The sequence below is a fragment of the Stegastes partitus genome, unplaced genomic scaffold (genome assembly GCF_000690725.1).
Source record: "Stegastes partitus isolate 25-593 unplaced genomic scaffold, Stegastes_partitus-1.0.2 Scaffold788, whole genome shotgun sequence".
NCBI classification, from domain to species: Eukaryota; Metazoa; Chordata; class Actinopteri; family Pomacentridae; genus Stegastes; species Stegastes partitus.
The window spans coordinates 231,782-248,498 of record NW_007578519.1 but is presented as its reverse complement, the minus strand read 5'-3'; the positions used below and the strand labels follow the sequence as shown (position 1 = coordinate 248,498).

Below are 16,717 nucleotides of genomic sequence, written 5' to 3'. Positions count from 1 at the left end.
CAGATAAATAGAGGAAAACGAGGCTGCCAACTATCCCTTCATGCCCACAGTGTCCAGAGGAGATTCTAACTGTAGCATCAGATTATTTCTCATTCAACAGCACTCGATCCTAATATTTTTCTCTGTACAAACAAAATAAACACACTGAAACCTCCACTCAGAATGCATCTCTGTGTGTGCACCATGCTTTTAGGCTCATAAATGACCTGAGTTCTGGTAGAAATCAACCAACACCAGTCCAGTCCGAGCTCCAATGAAAAGTCTGAGAGTCAAACCAAAAAGAGCCGATTCTGCTCCAACAAACCAAAGCCAGCTGCTTCATACACGCAGAGAGAGAAACGCTCCAACTTTCCGTTGCGTAAAACTACAAGAGAAGAATGTGCTTTTTCTTCTCTCAACATGTGCTGCAGTCATTAACTGTGGCCGATTCCCAAAACTCAGAAAAATAAACTGTGATTTTGATGTAGTGCACCGAGAGCCAACCTCGCTGCAGGAACAGCTCAGCAGCTGTACTGTACAGGATGTAACCGAGCTGAACGGAGGGACCCGCTAACAGCCAGCGGGCTGCTAATGGAGATACAGTAAAAAGGGCGTAGCCTTCTCCATCAGGTTTTTATGGCAGCAGTGAAAGCCTCACACCTCGGCTCCCATCATCTTGCGAGCCGCTTGCAGACGGGGTCTAAAGTGCTCTAATGGCTTGATTGGAGACAAAATAGACATCAGTGCCTTGAAACAAAAATAGTCCCTGAAAACACAGACCCATCGATGCCACCATTAGCTCCAGTATTGCATTATTTCAGCCCATCTGCTATCATTACACCCAACTGTCAATACAAGAACATTGCAGGACAACAGTGAGGTCAAACATGGCCTCCAGTCAGTGACATTTCCCAAACAGGTCTAAAACTGAAATGGAAAGATCGATACAGAGTGGAAGGAGTCCTCGGCTTGTAGCCTCTTGATACCTGCCAGTAAAGTTCAATTTGTGATTCACACACAGACACATAAATCTTGTATGTTTTTTTTTTATTATTTCATTAAAAAAAACATGCACAGCACACTGCCACTTAGAACACAGCACACATCTCTGTAATAAAGAAGTGCTAAAGCCTTAAAAATGTCTGACAGTGTTCACATTATGGAGTTTTATGTCAAGTACACTTTATAATGCAAGGCCATTACTCAGCAGGGTTCCATTAGACTGTCTTCTCTAATTCCTTTGATAATCTGCTCATCTAGTCGGGCAGCCATCACATTTAGGTGAAAGCTTTATTCACCAACTCATCAGGCAGCACACAAAGTCCTCCTAACAAAGGAGAGCACTTGGCAGCATCAGCTATTCAACGCGGGGCTTATTATCTGCCCTGAAGACACAAGATACTCGTTCTCTTAGAAATATGGCGGACATCGCTCTCAAAGGGAGTGGAAGTGGGGATGGATTCATTTTAGCCACGGCAGCGCTGAAAATATACATCTTGCCTTTTTAAAAAGCTGTAGCCTTGCATTGTTCGTCTGCTGTGATGGAGAGAATCAAACATTATTATTTAATCAGTCATGGAGCCTTCTGGGCTCCACCGTATATATATAAATATTTATGACACCATCATTTTCATTCAAATTCCGTTCAGTGTTAATATAATGTATGACTTGTCTGTACCTGACCTGAGTCACACCTCAGTGAGACACTAAAACATCCCAAAATCATTCCCTCACACTGAAGTAAAGTAGAGAAAGTCACATGGTCCTCATTAGAGCGCATTGACAGCAGCAGGTTACCAACAGACGTCATGTCGAGCCTCAGGTACGTCCGATGACGTGTCCCCACCTCTGGATTCAAGACTAAATGTTTCTGTCCTTGTACTCGGGAGCCAACTCTGAAACAGTTCTTGGCATATTCAGCCAGCGACCTTGCCTTTGAGCCTCTAAGCGCTCGCCTGCGCCGCCTGCCTCCTCTGGTTGTAGGCGTTGTAAATGTCCAGGAACATGTCCTTGCAGGCTATACGCGCCTTCAGCTTGGAGCAGATGAGGAAGGAGCCGGCCATCTTGCGGTGGAGGGAGTACGACTCCTCGGGCGGAGGGGTGAGGCGGTGGCGCAGCATGACGGGGATGAGGTTCTGGATGCGCTGGGTGGTGCTCTGGGTGCCGAAGTCGAAGGGCTCCGCAGATGCAAAGGCTTCACCGAGGATCATCACCGCCTCCACGTGGGCTTCCTGGTAGGCCTGGTGGGGAGCAGGGAGAGGCAGCGCAGTGAAAAACCTTCTGAGCGCATGAATAAGTGAACTAAGATTTCAACACCAATAGCTGTAAAATAAAACTCTGCACTGCGAGCCTAAACAACACAAGTTGCATCTCTGAGTGTGTACACTTGGAGGCAGCCTGAGGTAATGTGCATATCTTGCGTTGCACTTCATTCTGTATAGACTATTCCATGACATCTGTACACAAGTTAATGTCTGTGTGCAACCTTTGTGAAACACCAGAGGTCAATAGAACACCAGACCACAACAAACGGACACGTCAGTCACACCTCCATCGTGGAAACAGACACACAAAGAAACTGAAGAGCCTCAGAACAGCAGCAGAGACTCACACTGAATTTAGAATAAACTGCATTTGTTACACATGAATAGATGTGAATCCACCTATCTGAGTGTCTTCCTTGATTCCAAGTCACACCTTCTTTAATAATGAAGTGAGGACAACAATTTCACACAAGGACAAAAAAAACAAACAAACACTGAACCACCCACAACAGCTCTCACTTCAAAAAGACAACTGTTTTCATTTAGAAAATAAAGACTGTATGTATTGGCTTTTACAGTTAGCTTTAGCATCAAAGCTCCTTCGCCTGAATCGTTTTGTCCGCCCGGTTTTATAGAAATCCACTCATGAATACAAACAGGACTGAAAGTGTGACATCTTTAGCAAACACATACATAATTGGGGTAATAGAAGAAGAAACGAGTCGCAACATGCAGAAGGAACACAAATAAATGCAGAAGACAGAAAAGACAAGGGAGGATAAACCACATCAAAAATAAATGAGCACAGTGACTAAAATACCCTACCTTGGTCTCGAAGCCTGTGAGGAATTTCAAGTCTTTTGATTTGGACAGAACTGTGGCTCGATCTCCCCTGGAAGCTGCATAAACCACCTAAACACAGAACACACACACGCATGTACGTGCATGTGAGCGTGTTTCTCCACAAGTGTTGCAAAATTTAGCCAAAGACTTTTAATTATTGACAGAAACCTCGTTGCATAAATCATGCCGTGAGGCTCGCTGGTGGATGCTTTATCATTTTTGATTCGTCATACCTGTACATAATCGTCTGTGAATGATTCCGGGTAGCCTCTGCACGCGCCAAAGTCCAGCAAAATAACCTACAACATGATCAGAGTGCTATGAATCTGCTGCATGTGAGGATTTCTTTTATTAAAAGTCAATCATATGACGCGTTTCTTGGTTTAGACAAATTCTTTACAACTTCAAATCCGGATTCTCCTAACCTTGTTGGTGTCGGAGTTGTAGAAGAAGTTGGCCCAGTTCGGATCCGTCTGCATGAACCTGAACTCAAAGAGCTCTCGGAGACACAGCTGGAGGATGTTGAAACAGATCTGGAGCGGAGAGCAGAGACTTGTGTTTACAGCCATGTTGTTATCCGTCCATGTTACACTTTCATGCTATTATATCCTTTCACCTTTGGAGTTATGTCTCAGCGTATATCCTATTTCACACATGTTACTCTCCTCAGTGAGGCTGTCTCATGGTAACACTGCCGCACACTCACCGTGTCTAAAGACGTTGCATCGCTGTACGTCACAAGTGCAAATCTCAACACATATTTTCACAGTGACGCAGTGTAATTTTCACTGCTGCAGTCATTTTCACACTGTGTTTAGGGCCTGCTGAATAATCTACTAGCAAGTAAACTTGTTTTTATGAGTGTTATATGCATCAGTCATGCACTTGTCGTATTATGGCACACAGTGCGTGACAAGGTACAATTACAATGATTTCATTTATGCTGCTGATCACCAACAGGAGGCGAATATAATATAATATTTTAGAAATAGTGGAGGAAGAGATGAAACAAAATCCTATAACAGTCCCTAACACAAGCCCAGTATGGGAGCACAGCCATCTGATCTGCCCCTTATACTTGTCAGAGGGTTTCAGCTCTAATTGGTTCGCACAATTAGAGTTCCATACTGTCATGAACCTCTAATTGGAGATATTCCTGCCAGATATTGTCCTGTGTATAATTTCCAGCCCTTCTGTGAAAGTTGATGACCTTTACTTCACTTTGCATAACAGCAGTTATTCCTCCGTGGTTTCCTGATGTGCTGCAGCTTCGGCGAAGGGAAAACCCAGCCGAGCACCATCACCACCACAATAACATCACCACGTCAGGAACATTCTGAGACATTCCTGCAGAGTTCAAACAGGAGCGCCCAGAGAGTTCACCGATTTCCCTCATTCTGTCTCCACTCACGCGTCAATACATAAAAAATCCATGACAAATGGGATCCATGTGGCTGTTGAATCAAAGCATACCTGGTTTCTTGTCTCCTGGTCCAGGTCTACACAGCGGTCCAGAGGGACTCCGTGCACCAGCTCCATGGCCAGCACTCTGGATCCTGACAGCTCATCAATCACCTCAGGGACTTGGAAATACTCGTCTCCCTCCACCAGCGACCTGGAGGCCCGACACAAATGGTGCGAGAAAAAAAGCAAGCAGCAGAAAAGACAACAACAACTTTACTACTTGTATATTTGCATAATTGAAATATGTTAAATCAGTAACAAAACATGCACATAAAGGCAGTTAAACGCGACTAGATACTCACATACCGTTGTCGTTTATGAGAACAAACTAGATAGAATACCCAGAAAAGCTAAGCCACGTATGCTGAATGCATTTTTTCCCCATATTAGTCCGACTATGACACTTGGTTTCTGCAGTGGTGTACTGGACATTTCCAAAATATTCTAATGAATACAAATTAGTTTTAAAAAGAAATAGTACAAAGAACAGAGCATTTACATATCAAAGTAGTCGATGAGAATTTCTATCTGAATGAAATATAGAATAAAAACATATTCGAGTATCAGGGGTCAGAGGAGGCCAACACTGCAGTAAGTGTGCAGTATACACGGCATGCAGCAGCTGTTCACTGAAACCACCACCTAATTACAGAGGAACCGTTCTGTAAGTTAAAAGGTGACTTGGTTTTTCTGTGATGTAGTTAAACGGTGTAGTGGCAAACCACTGCGCCTCGGTGGAGGAAGCCTTTCAGCTCAGTAAGTCACATAAACCTACCTGAACTTCTTGGCACACTCTGCCTCCCTCTTATAGTCACACTCCCATTCCAGCTCCCTTTGAAGAACCTCTAAACTGCTGTCGGCAAAAAGACCTGCGCAAAAAATAAAGAGTGCAAAAACTCAGCAGGGAAAAGCAAAGAAAACATATGGACCACGTCGTCTTCAAACACAACAGAAATAATTCATATCATATATGTGTGGGGATAGAAGAAACTAAAGCTGTAGGTAGGAAACACTAAAAGTCGAGGTCATTCTGTACGCTGGCAGCCAAGAGGTTGAGGAGCTGAACATCACCGCAGCTTCCTGCTCTGTCATTCCCTGTCTCCACCGTCAGCTGTCAAAATAAAGGCTTGAAACGCACAAAGTCCTGCGTGGTCACACAAACAAGACGGTATTTTTAGATGACCTGTTTTTTTCCACACTCGACTGGTTCCAGCATAGTTCCTGGAAATACTCTCTGCATCTATTCGAAGGCACTTTGATGACGATATCGACTGTTTTAATTTTAATCCTGTGTCTCTAGGAGGAGATGTCTGTGCTTATGACTCTTCTTCACTTTTAGCATTTTGTGTGGGAAACTCAGAGTACTTCACAAACAATGATTGACTGATAGATAGATCGTTAGACGGATACTTTACTCATCCTCTTTGGAGAAATTCAAGATTACACACTCACAACAAAATGTTTATTTATATTGCAAATAAGCACCATCTTTAATAATGATGCAGCCATTCTTACTGCCACACAAACAACCATCAGTTAGCGAGAGAGCCAGATTTGAGCTGCAGCTACAGCGCCACCCCCTGGTCTGAAGTGGGTAATGGTGAAAATACTGAACACAACATCGAGCAGGGGGACAGTCAAAGTAAAATACAGGGGGTCGTATGGAGTAGGGAGAATGCCAAATTACAAAAATAAATGTTACGAGCGATGTGTAATCAGATCAGATTGCTTGAGACCACAGAGTTGTGACTACAGAGAAAGAAGCAGCTGCATCAGAACCAGAGTTTTAAATATAACTCATTTAATCTGGAATCTGAAAAAAGTGCTGGCTATCAGATCTAACAATCAGTCACACTGATAATTGGTTGACTTCTAATAAAAACAACAACAATGACTGAAACTATCCAACTGTTTCAGAGTAAAAATAGTTTTGGTTTCTTTGGCTGAGTTTTGATTTGTTGTTCTCAATATGGTGATGCCACTAAGTCTGTACCATAACAAACTGCTGCAACGGTATTCAAGGCCACTTCTGATGAATTTTAATTACATAATTAAACATAACGTGCAGCATCTAGTCATGAACGTTTTTTAAGCTGAAACGATAAAATATGACAACAACCAGAATCTTTTTATACGTAACTGCATGTCTTTGTCTGCTGTCTCAATAATTATTGTCAGTTTTTCTCTGAGATGAAGTGCAAACAAAAACGAAAGCAGGTCTTGCTGTTACCTTCAGGCAGGACCACGCTCATTTTCAGCACAGACATCAGGTTGTTGATGTCACTGTGGATGCTTTCTGCCACTCCGGGATACTGGAACGAATACGGGAACAACAGTGAAACAGAGTTTGAGAGGGAGACAGACTCGAGTATGTGAGAAAACCCTCCTACCTGGATCTTCATGGCAATTTCTCTACCATCCTTCAACACCCCATAATGCACTTGGCCAATGGATGCTGCAGCAAATGGTTTGTCCTCAAAGATGGAGAGCTTCTCTCGCCAGCCCGGCCCCAAGTCCTCCTCTAGAACTTTCTACAATATCAGAAACACGCATTAAAGAACCTTCCTTTGGGAATACCAACAATATATACTGCAAGACGACTAAGGCCACGTTTACACGTAGCCGGTATTTACAAAAACGGATCTATGTTTACAAAAATAACATTGTTCACACCAGATCGTTTAAAAAAAAATCTTCATTTACATAAACTCGCATAAACACGTCGTTAAGAGCTGCCAGACCTACAAGGGGCAGTGTAACGAGAAGCATAAAGCCATGCTGGCCAATCAGAAAATCAGAATCCTGGAAAAAAACGCAACAACGAATGGCACCAATTACTTCCTGTTACTTCAATGATAACGGGCACGAGGGCCGTTCGTTTGGACTGACAGAGAAGTGTTTGCACAAACATAAAAACCAGCACCGCTTTAACAGCATCCATTTCTGTCACAGCAGCCAAACTGTAAACGTGGTCGCACACATATGACGCTGATGACATTTTTGTCGCCTACTGTGTCGTCAAACTCCGTCTCCTCCCGTCTACGTGCAAACGTAAAGATGGTGACTTGCAGCTTTCTTTACACGTAAACCAAAGGCCCAGACGCACTGAGATATCACAGCTTTTGCTACGCGTAAACGGGACCTAAATGTCAGGAACAGCTCGTGCTTACACTCATCTGCCATGCGGGCATGAAGTCTGCGCTCTGTCGGACCCTTTCAAAGATCTTCTGCAGCTGGGGGTTGATAAAGGAGTTGTCTGAAAAGAAAAAAAAAATGGAGTATTCAGAAAAGTATTTCCCACTGCCTTGGAACCATCTGAAGACATCTGAACCGCTGTAGCAACGTGTACCTTGTATGCTGAGCATCTGGCCTATCTTCAGTGCAGCTCCACGAACTTTACACAACGTGCTGACTATTCTCTCAGCGTTGGCCTCTGACAAGAAAGGAGAGTCTAGCAGGGCGCTCATTTCTGTAACACACACACACACACAGAAGCAGCATTAGCAGTGATATTAGGCGCAACATATTAGAGGTACAGCAGCACGACACGAGTAATTTATCTTAGCAATTACTTTCGAACTGCTGCATGTAAATAACTGAGCCCTGGACCCAAACTGGGCCAATTGTAGGCAGCAGAGCATAAAAACTGGGGCAGTGGTACACCATTAAACACTGTTCATTTAACACATATTAAAGCCTCTGTTTAAATTCTTGTTAGCATGTTGGATTTAAAGCCCGTCCAGAGGCTGGCAGGTGCCGACACATTAGAAACTTCTCAGGGTTGACAAGCCGTCCATCTGTCAGCTGGATCTGCCAAGTGCGCTGGACCAAAGGCTGGATGCAAAGGGAACGGAGAACATCTTTACCTCCTTTATGTTTGCCTCCCATCGACTGCTTTGCCACTTCTGCGATGGCACCGAGCCCCAGTCCGACCGCCAGTCCTGCAGCAGGGAGACAAAGCCACGAGCAGTTTTAAATTTAGGGCCACTTAACAGATGCTCGAGGAAACCGCTGATGTGCCACAGATGCTGTTGCTATTTGAAGCCTGAAATCACAAATCAAAGTCTGGTATCTTTCGCTAAACGTTTAAGTGTTTTTACCTTCTGGCACTTGAAAGGCAAGTTTGAAAAGCTCCTCAGAGATGTTGAGAAAGTGCAACAGCTTTTCACAGCCCTCAATCAGTCAGTAATGACAATATACAGTACATACATTTAAAACACACAGCAAGGATATTTAGAGTACAGTAAAGATGTGTTTTAACATACTTGCTGACACGTGTACATTTTCTGCCTTGTAAGTGCAGATCTTTATACCATTATGCTTAGTATTGATGCTGATAATCCTGGAACAATTACAACAAAAAGATAATTACTAGCAAAGCTGAGCATAAAGCCTACAACTAAAGATGTTCCTACATTTGTTTCATAGGGTTGTGATTTAGCTTCTAATATTTTAATGTATGGTATTGTTTCTACGATATGCATGTTTATGCTGCTGACCAGACGCAATACTGCTAATCACAAAACTATTTAGTGAATAAATAACCACCATCGTAGTCCTGACATCCCAGAGTTACCTCACCAACTCCAACAGCTGCTTTGTAGTGCAGACACCTGGTCTGCCAAAACTACTGCGGTTGTTAAAAAGGCTCAACAACGACTGGACTTCCTGCGAGTGTAATAAACAGTGTAATAAACTCTGCTCGTGGCCTTTAACGGCTCCTCCACTGAGCTCAGACCGTCTCTCGGGGAAGCACACCGGTTGCTCTGCAGCAGACAGGAGGGTTCTTCAGAGGATTATCACAAAGAGCAACAGCGACTGCCCTCTGCCCTCCCTGGGAGACGTGTCCAGCTCCAGCTACCTCAGCAGAGCCACAATTATTCTGAAGGACTCTGCACATCCTGGACACCACCTGTTTGAACTGCTGCCCTCTGGCAGGCACTGCGGGACCAATAAACTCAGGCCACCAGACGGGTTCTTCCCCAAGGCCAGTCATTCGCTGGATTCCAGTGAATGACTCCTTGCACACAATCTTTTAACTTTGTGCAACATTTCTGTTTATTTAAAGTGTAATAATTGCAGTGCAGCAAGCGACATTCAACCTGGTGCAAAACTATACCAACTCTAATGGTAGATTTTAATGTTTATTATTTCCGCTTTTCTTCAGGGTGCTTTTTGTGTGCGTCTCTAAATGCACCAATCAGGAGCGGCACTCTTTTTTTGCATTCTGCAGAATACAATGACAATAAAGGCTTTCTATTCTAATTAGTCTTCTCTGTGCTTTGTACTTCCAACTGTAAACGTGTGTTTCATAAGTTTGTCAGACTTTTTGCCTGAAGCCATGTGGCAACCAAGAGAGGAATCGAAAGGCTTTCATCTTTAAATCTGGCGTACGAACAATGTGAAAAAAACATAGAAACAAAAACATATTCCTCTTACCCCCAAAATTAACCAGTCGGCTGATTCTTGTTGCAGGAACCTTCCTCTCTTTGGCGCGTTCACTCAGCTGAGGGAAGTCAAGCAAATGAAGAAAAGCAATTAGTATGTGTAATAAATAATTCTGCTTTATTAATTGGAGATCATTTCTCTCCAAGCAGTTCACACCACCTGCCTGAGATCCAACTACTGAATGTACAGATTAGAATTTTCTGTATTGCTGCATAAATATGACCTAAAACATCAGCAAACAGCCCCACTATTCCTAAAAGCAGACACGGAGACCACCATTAAACATACTGAGAAAAATGATGCAATGTAAACATCTGTGAGTGATGAGTGAGTTAGGTCCAGTCAGTCAGGTTTGACTGGACCTAAAGAACGATAATCCACCAAAGGCTGAGCTTCACAACACACATTTGTGCAACAAGGCACAGAAAAAGGAGACGTCTTAGGACCCAAGAAAAGAGATGCTGATGCTAATTAAGCTGGAAAGTGTTCCCAAACCAGCTCTAGAGCCATTAGACTCCACCAATCCACAGCCAGACAGACAGAAGGTGTAATTTAGGAAAATTGAAGAGCACTGCTGCTCTCTCTGGAGGGGTCGACCAACAAAGATCACTCCAAGAGCACGGTGGTAATAGTCCGTCAGTCGTTTTTGGAAATGTTTTGTTGGTGATTAAGCACCAAAATAGAACTTTTTGGTTTAAACGAGAAGCATCATCCTAAAGTAAAACACTGCATTCCAGCATAACAGTTTCATCCCATCATCAGTGTCATGGTTTAGGCCTGCTTTGATGCATCTGGCCCAGGACAGCTTGGGACGAGGATATTCTGAACAATACCAGTGAACACAAAAGGCAAAAGTTGTAAAACCTGTCCGAGAACTGAAATTCAAGAGACAGTGGGTCAAGACAATAACCCTGAGCTGTTTACCTAAGAAACGTTCAGTAGGACTAAAATCAGTGAAGTGACCGAGACAAAGTCCTGATCGTAACCCATAAAGAAATGCTGAGGAACAAGCTGAAGTTAGGGGTTTATGTGAGGAAACCCACCAACATCTCAGAGCTGAAGATGTTCTGTAGAGAAGAATGATCTAAAATTCCTACACATTGATGTGCAGGACTAATTAAAGGCCACACTTATTGTTTAGTTGCAGCTACTGGCCACAAAAGACACTGAAAACAGAGCTTCACATACTGTTACTACTCGCATACATGCACTACTGAATCAGTTTCCTTAATATATAGGTTATCAAGTAGAATATTGTTGTTTGATTAGTTTGATGGGGTTCTCTTTATCTGCTTTTAGGACTTTGTGTGAAAATTGGATGATGTTTTAGGTCATATTTATGCAGAAGTATAGAATACGTGGAAGGATTTATAAACGTTTAAACACCACTGTATGTGATAATGTCAGTAAAAGAGCAAAAATGCATCCGTCACACAAAGAACAACACCACTGTCTGGCTGACTCATTTACACCGTTTTAGATGAACTCCAATGGTCAGTAGGGGTCTGTGTATACTTTATGTCTCCTTTTATGTGAAATTTTCACTCAAACCATTTAATATGCACACTGCTTGTACTCAAAATATGCAGTATATGCGTGAAGACTCTTTACTATAATTAGTTTTGTAGATTCAATCCTCCAACCAACCTTCTGTTTAACAGGTTTAGTCAGGGCCTGCTTTGCCTCTCTGGCTTTCTTGATGTCCTCTGGCGTGAGTCTGGCCACCACCGAGTTGTGGGCAGACCTGGTCTGGTAGTAGTGGTACCGGTGGAGGCTGGGGGCGGTGTGGAGGAAGCGAGCGCTCTGTCCTGGCCAGCCTGCCCCTCCTGCTGTCCCTGGATTAGGATGTGCTCCTGACAAAGAGAGAGGCAACGTTTTACTGAACCTGAAATGTATGAACTCTGAAGTCATGATTCTTTTTAAAACACACATATGGCACCGCTTTTCTGCAAATTAATCAGGAAGAACATGCTGACCGATCTGTAGTGTCAATCACAGACAGCGTGTTCAGTTTGAGCTGGACGGCTCTTGGTTAGTTTGGTGTTTCGTACCACCTGGGTCAAATTCTTGCTGGCTTGTCAAGCTGGCAGGCTAACTAGCTGTGGGGGGGTGGGAGATGGAAGAAAATCTCTTCATATCTTAACAGCTATTATTTTTAACCTCCAGGTTTATAACAACCAGAAAACACAATAAAATAAAAGGATTTTCATCATGTGGGACCTTTACCATCTAATCGTACTCTGTGACTGTGGCGATGACAGAAAAAAACTACTGGACTGTATTTAATAAAAATGGAAGACTGGCGCTTTACTTTTACACTCTCTCGTTACAACAGAAAGTGTTCAAGCACTTGAATGTAAAAAAGGTCAAATATTGGCTAAAAACAGAATTCAAAGTACTTGATGGTAAAAAATTATACCAAAAGACTCTTTCACCGTGTTTACACACAATGTTCTCTTGCAGAACCTAAAAATACTCTAATGACAAACGGGTTCTTTGAAAAGTGTACGTGTCAAACTTAAAGCTGTGGTAGGCAGTATTTTCTGGTATCATAAGCTTTTAGCATAATGCACTTCAGGTGGTCTGATGGGAAACCAGATTTATGAACCTCTTCTTGACATAGTTTTTTGGCTCTGGTGGAGGAGGGGTGTTTAGGAGAGAACTGCAAGAAGAGGCCTGTTAATTCACCTTTTCCATGTTTTTGCTCACGACAGCTTTAATGACCTTCATTGACCTGTTTGTCACGTCCACAAGCGTGACTGGACTACCTGTGTGCATCTGTGATGAAGGTCCAGCTTCTCCCTGGCTTTGCTCCGCTCCATCAGAGGAGAACTCAGACGCCACACTCCATTTGGCTACTTCATCAGGGTCCATAGTCTCCCAGCCCTCCGCATCGGGAAACACATCCTCCTTTATTGACTGCTGCTTCACAGACACACACAGCAGAGTTGGATGAGTCTATTTGTTCAGTAATTACTGTTTGTGTGTATAACCTGGTATCCTGGTATGTACTACATATGTTTTTTTCATTTATCACATAAACTTACCTGACCAGTGCCGCCCATAAAGGTGCCCACCAGACCTTCCACCACATCTTGAGCAACTTTGACTCCTGCTCCCAGGGTGGAGTTGCAGGCCATTAATCGGAGCTGCTCCCCCTGGGTGGTGACCAGGGCAGAGCCTACTTTACCAGCCCCCCGCAGAACCTGAAGGACTTCTGACAGCATCACTAAACACAGAGAGGGGGAAGGGAGTCGAGTGTCAGGTGTCAGGTGTAAGAAGGTGTTCAGGGCAGAACAGTATATTGTTTGGACACTGCAATGTGAAGCAAGAACATTAACTGAAACACAACTCTTTTGTCGCTTGACACGTAAACAAAACTCATACAGTTTGAACTTTCTGTTACTAAATTGCACGTTGAATATAATTTTCTCTGGTTCAAGGGTTCTTAAATGAACTTTTTAAAAAGCAAACACCTTGGTTCACAAAATGTGGAGTTTTCTAACATGCAGGCCCCACATGTGCAAAAGAAGATTTGGTTTAAAAAAAAGTCTGTTGATTTTATTCAGTTTCAGATTCAGAAAACTTTATTTGTCCCCAGGGGGCAATTAAAAAGGCACGAAGAGCAGGCAGTGCAACAATGACATGAGAAATTTAGTAGGGGGGGGGATAAATCAAGATAAATAACATAAATAAAACAAATAGGGTTAAGTATATTGTAATTGTGGCGACTACACAAAGCAACATGACTTGTCGACAATTTAAATCAGCGCCAGAAGATCTGTATGACAAGAAAGCAATTAATATTTCTGATGCCTTTGCCAGTATTATGCCATATGAGAAACGTCCTAAACAGCTTTGTACAAGCTATTTTTAATTATCTATGCAGACTTAATCACTTTAGTATGATTTATTCTTCTTAGATAGAGTTATAGAAAATTATTTTTCATATACATATCATGGAAAAACAAACATGGCTCTGACGGTTCTTCCAGCCCTAGGAGGTATGAATGACAATAAACGAAACTGTCAGAAGAACACACAGCACCACACTCTCTAATCAAAATGAACTCATGTTTACAGCTCAATATATCGTTTAATTTACTCGTAATGTCACAGATCAATGAAAAGTCTCTTGGGACAAACATCCATGATGGTCTTCCTCCTGTTACGTGGTTTAACCTTGAATGTATGTCGCTTTCCATGTTTCATAGCATGTGACGCTAACACGTGTAGCCTTGTAGCGGTGAGCCACAGCTCCTGCAGGTATACATTCACATGAAAAGTCCGATATTAAAGACAGCAATGGTTCAATACTCTCAGGGGCTTTACCTAGCTTATTAGTTAGCTCTGTTATGTAGTTTAACGACGTTAGCTGCCGAACGTCGCTTCAAATAACAAGCTCGCTACACCCACATATATGAACACAGGGTTCAAACCTTCACACGAAAACGCACTTTACTGAATGAGACATTTTGCTGTTAATAAACTAAACAACTCACTTTTGGTGTAACTTCGTTATCCTGATTTTTCTCGGTGACTCTCCTCCTCATCCAACGCTGCCCAGCTGGATGTTTTGCAACCACCGGAAGTTTAAATTTGACTGACGTGAGCGAGAACCAATCCCAGTAATATGTAGGTGGAACCCAGATGTCAAAGGAGGAGGGCCGTGTTTCTTTAACCAATAGCAGTGCAGGACATCAGATGATGGACGTGTGATTCGGGACAAGTTGTCCAATCACCGTCTGCAAAAGGCGGAGCTACACTGGAACAGTGTCCAATGAGATTTTAAAGGGATGTCATCGTTGTGAGGGATGCCTACAAGCACGTGTAGCAAGGTACAGTTGCGGAACTGAAAATGGGAGGTACTGAATGGGTTTGTTTATTATGTTTCTGTCGCAACTCAGCTGCAGTTCAGAGGTTTTGTTTAAAATCTTTTTTTGTCTACATGAATGATTATTATCAGCAAACTGTGTAAATCATGCCACAAATGTATGTATGTAAAGAAAAAGAAATGCAAAGAAAAATGTATGAATATGTATTTTAACAAAGCACCAGCTGTAATAAATGATGGTGTATTGAGCAAGTGAAGCTGATAACATATTTATTAACCTGACATTGAGAGTTACTCAGGGTCAAAGCCACCTCAGACTAGAAGAAGAATAGAATAGAAAAATACTTTATTTATCCCAGTCTGGGAAATTACTGTGGTACAGCAGCAGCAAGAGAAAAACACCAATCACAACAGAAAAAGAGCTAAAGTTAAATGCTATTTAAAAAATTAAAAATAAAAATAAGTGAATAAAATAAAATAAAAACAACTGTACAAAATGTGCAAAACTGAAAAAACAGAGCAAAGACAAAGCAGCCCACTAGAGCGCTATGCATGTACTCATAGGACATTCATTCTGGTTACCATGCATAACCATTGCTGGAGGGTTGCTGTTCCTATATAGATGCATTTTCTCAGCACAACCACCACCTAATTAGTCACATACAAACAAGTAGTTCTGACCAACTAGACCACATGGTAGCAACTGAAAAAACCATATTATTGTCCTTAAAAAGTGTTTAGACCATATAAAAGTATGTTCTTACGGAATCCGTAGACGTTTTTATTAACTGAAGCTCTTGTACAGACTCTTAAAGACTGCAGGGATGAAACCTACTTGGAAACAAGTGTTATAAACAGCTGAACAATGCAAGACTGACCCAGAACCTGTAGCCAACAAAAAGAAACAAAAGTCTGAATGGACACAGTGGGGTGTCTCAACGAGGTGTAGTGATATACTGAGCAGAACAAGGACACTTTTGAGATAAGAGTCTGAAACTGGATTTGTTTTTACTTGTTGAAGATGTCTCCCCTCCCCAGTTTTAACTGACAAGTTGGGGCCTCTAGTTTGTGGGTTTATTTGTGGGTTATTACTCATACAGAACTCACATAGAAGAATGTTCACAGACTCAAGACGCCATGAATCAAGGTGTGAATGGTGGTGAAACTGCCTGGAGAGGGATGTCAGAGCTGCGTTGTATGTGGTTGATAGGTGGTGCTGTACATCACCTTCATAGTCCAGAGATGGTTGTTGTAGTCGTTCTTTCACTCCTCTCTCAAACCATCCTTCTTCTCTGTCCAGAATGTAAACATTGCTGTCCTCAAAGGACCTCCAGGTGGCCTGAAATAAATACTTGCAAATCCCCACCAGTCACTTAGTCACCAGGATGGGAGGGAAAAGCCTTCAAGAACCAAAAAGTAGACCAGTTTCTTTTAACTGAATCACCTGATGTGATGAACGTGTCCTGTTTGACTCAGAATCTACACAGACATTTTATATAAGCTAGATTTGTTTGTCTCAAAATACGCTTAATTGATTGCTAAAGTTAAAATACAAATAGTGTTTGCCTGTGAGACCAGTAAAAAGTGCTTGGAAATAACTTGCTAATAAGGTGCTATGATTGTAGCAAAGACTGATTCCAGAATAATTAATTGTGATTGTTTCCAAGCTGTGAGATTCACTCACCAGAATGTACATAACTGAGTGATAAAACTCCACTATTGTTAAACAAAGCCTAATCACCGCACAATAACATCACAAAGGCTGTTGATAGTAATGAACTGTGAATAATGAATGATTATTTGTGGTTATATTCCACAATCTCTTCCATTGTATTGCAAGAATAATTGCTTAATTAGAGACCCCATTCCACCATTTTTAAAACAT

General features: G+C 42.3%; 1 protein-coding gene across 2 annotated transcripts; it reads right to left on the bottom strand.

Moving 5' to 3' along the window:
• Positions 1-1,009: 1,009 nt before the first annotated feature.
• Positions 1,010-14,580, bottom strand: coq8b (coenzyme Q8B). 2 transcript variants are annotated; one of them, XM_008292161.1, is made up of 16 exons: positions 14,501-14,580; positions 13,046-13,227; positions 12,767-12,923; positions 11,646-11,851; positions 9,990-10,056; positions 8,417-8,491; positions 7,900-8,019; positions 7,721-7,806; positions 6,941-7,081; positions 6,781-6,862; positions 5,326-5,419; positions 4,560-4,701; positions 3,512-3,619; positions 3,320-3,385; positions 3,069-3,155; positions 1,010-2,219 (listed from the first exon to the last, which is right to left on the bottom strand). In XM_008292161.1, coding segments are annotated over exons 1-16 (1,911 nt in total). In that variant the 5' UTR covers positions 14,502-14,580; the 3' UTR covers positions 1,010-1,922. The 2 variants fall into 2 exon arrangements, with proteins under 2 accessions (XP_008290383.1, XP_008290384.1); XM_008292162.1 differs by having other exon boundaries at positions 12,767-12,920.
• Between the last annotated feature and the right edge of the window lie 2,137 nt (positions 14,581-16,717).

Bases quoted from the DNA above. Each gene is read 5' to 3' on its own strand.
- coq8b (XM_008292161.1), bottom strand. The intron at 6,863-6,940 runs GTAGGAGGGTTT...TATTCGTTCCAG, and splicing joins AAATTGCCATGAAGATCCAG to TATCCCGGAGTGGCAGAAAG. The intron at 5,420-6,780 runs GTAACAGCAAGA...TTTTTTGCGCAG, and splicing joins GAGCGTGGTCCTGCCTGAAG to GTCTTTTTGCCGACAGCAGT.